This window comes from Cyprinus carpio, chromosome B3 (genome assembly GCF_018340385.1).
Source record: "Cyprinus carpio isolate SPL01 chromosome B3, ASM1834038v1, whole genome shotgun sequence".
NCBI lineage: Eukaryota > Metazoa > Chordata > Actinopteri > Cypriniformes > Cyprinidae > Cyprinus > Cyprinus carpio.
Genome location: NC_056599.1, coordinates 11,816,915 through 11,824,083, shown reverse-complemented (window position 1 = coordinate 11,824,083; position 7,169 = coordinate 11,816,915). Strand labels below are relative to the sequence as shown.

Below are 7,169 nucleotides of genomic sequence, written 5' to 3'. Positions count from 1 at the left end.
GTTTCTACATCTATACATAAACACTTAAATAAAGCTACAGTTAAACAAAATAGGAGAAGTTTTTTTTAATATAAAAAATGAAACTGAAAAGAAAAAGGACAAACATACAAATAAATAAAAAAAAAACATTTTGGTTATTAAAAATACAGTATTTAGACCAGCAATTTGCACAGTATAGTGTCGAGACAGGCAGTAGAGGTCATACAAACATTAAAATAGTGCAAGACAGATATTACAGTAGTCCAACTATAACAGGTAGGCGAGAGTATTACTAGTTCAGGACATTATCTACATTCAACAACCAAAATGGCAACATCTAAATCATTCTCCTTTTTCCAGTTTACATACTAGTGCATAACATGGATAGTATACATTACATTACAGTGCATTTACATTAAATTGAAAGTAGGATTGGGTGCAGCAGTGGCAGTAAAACTCAAAGCAGTCAGTGCAGAACGTCAGTGTGCTCTTTCCTCAGTGCAGTGCAGAACTTCTTCCACAGTTAATCACAATATTAATGCTTTATGCTTCCTGCGCTACCCAAAGGGACACGAGCCAGGGATCTCCACTATATACATTCTACAATCTTGAAACAAATCCAGCTTTTCTTTTTCTTTTTTGCATAAATGCTTGAGCCAACAGCAGAATTAGTTTTAAAAACAGTTTGCACAAATGACGTGAAAGATTAAACACGTCTCCTCTGAGTGAGTCTGTCTCTGGGCTCAGTCTGTCAGTGGTTAGTCTTCAAAAAGACATAGAGCTTTTACAAATGCTTTAATCCACTGAGTGCAAGCAGATAAATCAAACTGCACTACAAGGTTTTATGTGGCAACGCATTCACACACACACACAGGACTAGAAGGACTGTGGCTCATATAGTTGCCCTCTTTCTCACACTCACACAAGAGCACTAGACGGGGAAAGACAGCACAAACAAACAAAAGGAGGAAATGGAGAGGAGCATCTGAATGCTGTGTGCTGGTTAGAACCTAAAATGACCTCCGATGTTGAGCAAGAAGCTCGTTTTTCTCTACTCATGACTACTTTGACTGGTTATTCTGCTGTGCCCATGAAGATCATAATGACTCTGTTTACAGCAGATAACCTCTCAGAGTAAACAGACTGGCTCAGGAGGGCTTGTGCCTGAGAGAGGAATGTGCAGTGTATTTTAGTGTGTGGCTGGGGGGTTGAATGATGGAGCGGGGGATCATGTCCGGCTTTACATCCACCCGCGCTCGGCTCCGCCACACCTCAGCACTCCACCCGCCGGAAACTGGATCGACTGAGAGAATTCCTGTAAACATGAGCAAGAACAGATCCTCGATTCGGATAAATCCCTTCTGGTGACTTTGGCTCATGGCTCTGAGAGCCAGTTATCACTCACTACAGGAAATGTGGTTTGGAAGAGGAAAAACAAGTCACTTAACAAAAATGCATTCATTTTATTATTATTATTTTGTATTTATTTATTTATTATACCATGTATTATTTTCTGTTATCTTAACTGTATTAGTATTATTAACATACATATATACACTATATATATATATATATATATATATATATATATATATATATATATATATATATATATATATATATATATATATATATATATATATATATATATATATATGCTTTTTCTACATGGCAGAAAGCATATGGCCCTAAGTAACAGTAATGATATTAATAATATAATATGTATAAGAATAAAACTAATGTTTTAATAATCAGATAATTGGAAATATTCATAACTTTTATAATTGACTATTTTATGAATAATTTGATAATTAATAATTAATATTAATGAATAAATAAATATTAATTTATATGATAAATTTATTTAATTTATTATACCCTTCAATGTTTATTTATTGAATGTAGAAACAACACTATATTAGTTTTGTATCATGCATGTTATACACAAACAAAATGGCGAATGGCTGCTAAACAGCTTGAAGTAGTCAGGATGCACAGATTTTTAATGAGCTTGATGGGTTTAGTTTACAAGTAACCAGGCTGCTATGACTTGCTGCTGCTCTGTTGTTGTGGTATGACTGTTTTCAGATCAACTCTGTGTGATGCTACCTCTGTGTTGGTGTGGTTGGCAGAGGCAGTTGTCTGTAGAGTTGAGGGATTTTCCGGTTGATAAGAGGAAACAGAGCTTCTCTCAGTTTAGTGTAGTTCCGCTCCAGCTCTCGATGGTACTCCTTCTGATCTGGACCGATCAGAGACTTGTTCTTCCTCAGAGCATCCTCACACCTGAGTCAGGAGTAGGTTAAAAGAGACCCAGAACTGTCAGTCCAACTGCAGGATTAACTCCATTCATTTCATACTTCAATCACTCGTTCACTTGGTTCTTAGCTATGGGAAGACACCATGCTGATCTGTGGTTTAGGTACTTGGCAGCTTTAGCATGCTGGAAATAGACTGTGGCCATGTTTAGGACCATAAAGATCCAAACCGACGCCACATAAGACTAGGGGTGTGAAACCTGAAGTTGACAGCAAATCAGTTTGATTGGTGATTCACTTCTTTTTAACCGACACAGGCGTCAGCCAATCAGATCGACTTATGCAAATACCTTAGCGCAGATGCTAGAGATTCTTGTTTTTGATGTTCATGAAGTGTAATGTGAGTGGTTTTTTTGGGTGTTTTTGATGTTGGTGTTAGGAGCAGGCTTCAGACACGTGTGAATGTACCGTAACATAACCAGGACAACAAATGCACAAACAAAATAAAACAAGAAAGCAAACAATGATGACAAAAGAAGAGATCTGAGTAAAAACATTACATGCACCAACTCAATCTGCAGTGACTCCTACATGCTCAAAAAAAAAAAACAATACAACTAAAACTCTTACTGAAACAAATCCTTTCCAAATGCAAAATCTTTTCCATGATTTCTCCATGATCCACATATCAAATGTTGGTACTGCCTCAGACTTCTACTTTAAATCACATTTGTTGGTTAGTAATTTTAAATCCTAAAAATTGCATTGGTAGGCTTTTTAATCAATGAAAAACCAAAATAAATGAATCACAACCTAATGTTTACAATTTAAAAAAGTGAGCATGCTTGTGTGCAAGAATGCATAAAAGTCACTCCACCTTTTAGTTAAGTCCTTGAAGCAGAGGCGCAGTTTATTGTGATGCCGGAAGAGTTTGGGGTCCTCGGGAATTTCAGACAGGAAGACCTGAGCCACCTCCAGCGGACCCTTTGTGACGACATGTACATGTTCACATCCACAAACAAACCAACATACTGGAGGAAAACCATTTGATCTAAAATGTTACCTGATTAACAGTGGTGCCAACACAACCCTGAAGCACCATCTGGAGCATCTTGGAGTCAGCGGGGTCCTGATGGGTCGCGAAGGCCAGCTCCTGTGTTTTCTTCTGCATGTCCTCAATCGCCACCTCCATCGGCATCAGAATGATCTGTAGGGAGGAGGAAAAATACTTCAAAAATCTGTCCTGAGGCAATTTACGAGCCTCCGAAAGTAAAGCGGCCCACACCTCCTCTTTGTGGATGACGTTGATGCGGGTCTTGATGTAGGGGAAGGCGTGGGAGGTGGTGAGGATGGTCTTGCGTTTGTACTGCTCATGCAGGTCGCCGTGGGCCCGACCGTCCAGCGTGAACGGTGTGCAGTACATGAACGTGCGCAGGTTATAGTTCTTGTCAAAGTAAGTGATGCGCTCCTTCAGCTCGTAAGTGTCGAAGAAGGGCTCCACATATGTGATCTGCAGGTATGCCTGGGTAACAGAAACATACACAGCACTGCTCAACATGGAGACCATATGTACAAAACTGAAACGAATTAGTGTTGCTACTGTTAACTAAAACTATCAAAAAAATTTTGTTAATTGAAATAAAGCTGATACACAATAAAATATTAAATGAAACAAAAAATTTTTGTTTTTTATATATATAATGTTATATATATATATATATATATATATATATATATATATATATATATATAATTAGTTAAAATAAGCTAAATTAAAATATATAACGATTATTACAAAAATCACAAAAAAATAAAAAATAAAATAAAAGCTAATTTAAATATAAATAAATCCAACAATAGTATATACACGATCCTAACCGAATATAAATATGTTTTTGTTTGATAAGAAGCCTTCGGTCTTGTGTTAGTATTAATATTTGACCTTATTGGGGTCCAGTTTGTTCTTGTCAACAGGGTTGGAGTCCTTGATGATCACCACCACTTCATCACCAAATCGTTCAGAGTAGAATTCCTACAAAAATGAAAATCAGCATAAACTTCACAAATGATCATATTAAAAGCATCATCTGAGATGCACAGAAACAACAGATAAACCATTTTTCAGACCACGGTCCTGATCCTGACCAAAGATCTGTACCCCTGAAATATGAAGAACTTCTCATAAATTGTTATAAATTGTAAACAGTGTTTTTTATCCGTCCTTTAAAATGTAGGACACTTTAAAATATAGGGAAAAATAAACATTTACAACAAAATAAACAGGAAAATGAACATTTTTAGAAACAAAGTAACTTGAAAATGTTAAACGAATGTTTATAATTAATTACTACCAATATTATTAAACAAAATTACTTCTTACTATTAATAATAATGGTTGCTATTATAAAAAAAAAAAAAATGTTTTTATGATTTTTATCACTCCAGACCAGAAACGCACCTCCAGTCTATGAGAGATCTCAGCCAGTTTGGTGATGGAAGGCTCTTTATAGACAAACTCCTGCTCATCCAGATCTCCAAAGCGGCATCCATAGAAGCCCACACGGAAGTAGGTGCCAAACATCCTCTATGGCCTGAACAATTGAGATGCATGTAAGAAGAGTGAAGAGAATGGTGTCACATAAAAGCCTAAATAACATTATTTTAGTCTGTTTCAGCTACATCATGCCTAAAAGCACAACACTTGATTGCATGGAGGATGGGTTTATGGATCCGAATGCGTGCACATGTGCTCTAGGACAACACTGACTTGTGCCATTCTTGTGAAATGGCCTTACATAAGTGTGTCAGAGACGGTGAACCTTGCAGTGGGATGGACCAGCATGAATTTTATGTTGGGTAACCAAGTTCATGTTCACTCACCAGGAAAACATCCAGACCGCACACGGGGAGACCGATGGAGAAATAAAAAGAGATAAAGACCAGAGACAGTTAGTTTCTGTGTGGGAGAAAATTCCCTCTTACATAAACTGCAACATATGGTACTGATAAATACAGAAGCACAGTGTGATCGATCAGCCATACCTCCCATCCTGAGCTCTGTGTGCGGACACAGCAGGAGACACATCATCACCGACAAGACAAAGAAAAGACATCAATCAAGCATCTAAACCACACACATTAGAATAACACAGAGCTTTACACCACAGCTCAGCAACTAATGTCTGTGGTCCAGATCTCAGCCCAAGACTTGCTTCATCTGGAGGATAAATCGTTTAAAATTCTCATTATACAGCTACTAGAGTTGTTGAATACAATTGTTAATTTGGTATGATAAATTACTATTAAATTAATAAAATTAAGATATAAAAAAACCTGCATAACATTATGAACTGTAAAAACTATGATTTAGAGGGATAGTTCACCCAAAAATGAAAATTAGCCCATGATTTACTCACCCTCAAGCCATCCTAGGTGTATATAGCTTTATTCTTTCAGAGAAATACAATCAGAGTTATATAAAAAATGTCCTGGCTCTTCCAAGCTTTATAATGGCAGTGAATGGGTGTCGAGATTTTGAAGGCCATAAAAAAGTGCATCCATACATCATTAAAAGTGCTCCACATGGCTCCGGGGGTGAAGCAAAGCCATGCATTTGTGTAAGAAAAATATTGAACTATCCCTTTAAACAACTACACAGTTCAAACAGTACAAGTTTTGACAAAATTAAAAAGTTCTAAAATTATAAACCTCATCTATCGGCCTAATAAATGATTACTTCATTGATCTGAGTACAAACGGCAGATTTCAATGTCACTCTTTGACAGTAGGTTGCGCTTATGTAAAAGCAGAAATACAGTGGTGACCTCTATATACAAAGCAGCGCTGTTTATAAACACTTTATTAGGCATCATATGGAGGTAAGATGTTGACTTATATAAGCCTCCCCGAATAAAATATCCTCGTATTTGCATAAAGCACAATAATGGCCTATTTCAGTGTCAGAACGGTGAATTTCACTGAAAGGCAAAGAGTTTGCAGGTATTATAAAACCAATATTCATATGAAACTATGAAATCATATCAAAATATTTATTGCTATTTTCTATTGTGGTTATATACTGGATGAAGTAGCAGGCTTTATATAATTTCTTTCTTACACAAGAAATAACAGATTACTAATTAATGTACAATGAATATTGTAGAAATGTAATATCCATTCAAAAAATGGACTCCTGAAACTGTGCAAGATTGATTGGAACTTCTTGCAGACGCGCTCAGCTCTTGAACACAAACTTCCTGTGTCAACAAACCTGATTGTAGACTTTGTTGAAGGCATCCTGCAGTTTGCCATGGACAGAGGCCAGCTTCTTAAAGTCTCTGTTGGCCTCGTGAATGGGACAAAGAATTTTGTAGACTTCATTTATGGCCTCGTACATGGCAGCCTGGAGGAGAGACAGAATGTACAGTCAACCTTCAGTTAATAATCCCATAAAAATGTGTGGCGCTGGCTTGGACAGGAGTCTAATCCATCTAATTCCCTTGGATGCACTCTGTTTCCATGACTGTGGGGGAAGTGATGTGACGTGAGCTCTCACCATGTTGAAAGAAGCAGCTGCTTGCTCCAGAAGTCCCACGAGTCCAGACTCACTGAAGTACTTCCCTGAACAGATGCCCTCTTCCTCTGGGGACAGAATATCATCAGACACCGCAGACTCCTCCAGCACATTGGACGAAATACTCTGTGAAACGCAATCACAGTGTCAACAATCACAACATTAATCATGGGTATGATCATAAATTACAGCAAGTTTTTAATCAAAACAGCAAAGTGTCCAGTGAGAATGTGCTTTTCATTTGCCTTTTCAATATATTCCATTCAATATGTAAAATTATTGCTTGCTTATTAAAGTTTTAGAAAATTTATAAAAAATTATAATTTATTAAACTTTATATGATTTCATTAAAATGTTTAAAA

At 36.8% G+C, this 7,169-nt stretch overlaps 1 protein-coding gene across 6 annotated transcripts in view; it reads right to left on the bottom strand.

Moving 5' to 3' along the window:
- Positions 1-45: 45 nt before the first annotated feature.
- Positions 46-7,169, bottom strand: part of LOC109056252 (dedicator of cytokinesis protein 7-like) — a 50,242-nt gene continuing 43,118 nt past the window's right edge. For 5 of the 6 annotated variants that reach the window (XM_042719686.1, XM_042719690.1, XM_042719688.1 and 2 more), the window contains 10 exons: positions 6,790-6,933; positions 6,505-6,636; positions 5,277-5,291; positions 4,693-4,818; positions 4,177-4,266; positions 3,520-3,756; positions 3,298-3,441; positions 3,112-3,218; positions 2,089-2,262; positions 46-1,294 (listed from right to left, as the gene is read on the bottom strand). In XM_042719686.1, the coding sequence (XP_042575620.1) occupies positions 1,252-1,294; positions 2,089-2,262; positions 3,112-3,218; positions 3,298-3,441; positions 3,520-3,756; positions 4,177-4,266; positions 4,693-4,818; positions 5,277-5,291; positions 6,505-6,636; positions 6,790-6,933 (1,212 nt within the window). In that variant the 3' untranslated portion in view covers positions 46-1,251. Of the gene's footprint in view, positions 1,384-2,088; positions 2,263-3,111; positions 3,219-3,297; positions 3,442-3,519; positions 3,757-4,176; positions 4,267-4,692; positions 4,819-5,276; positions 5,292-6,504; positions 6,637-6,789; positions 6,934-7,169 lie in introns of all 6 variants that reach the window. The other variant, XM_042719687.1, reaches the window with a different exon arrangement.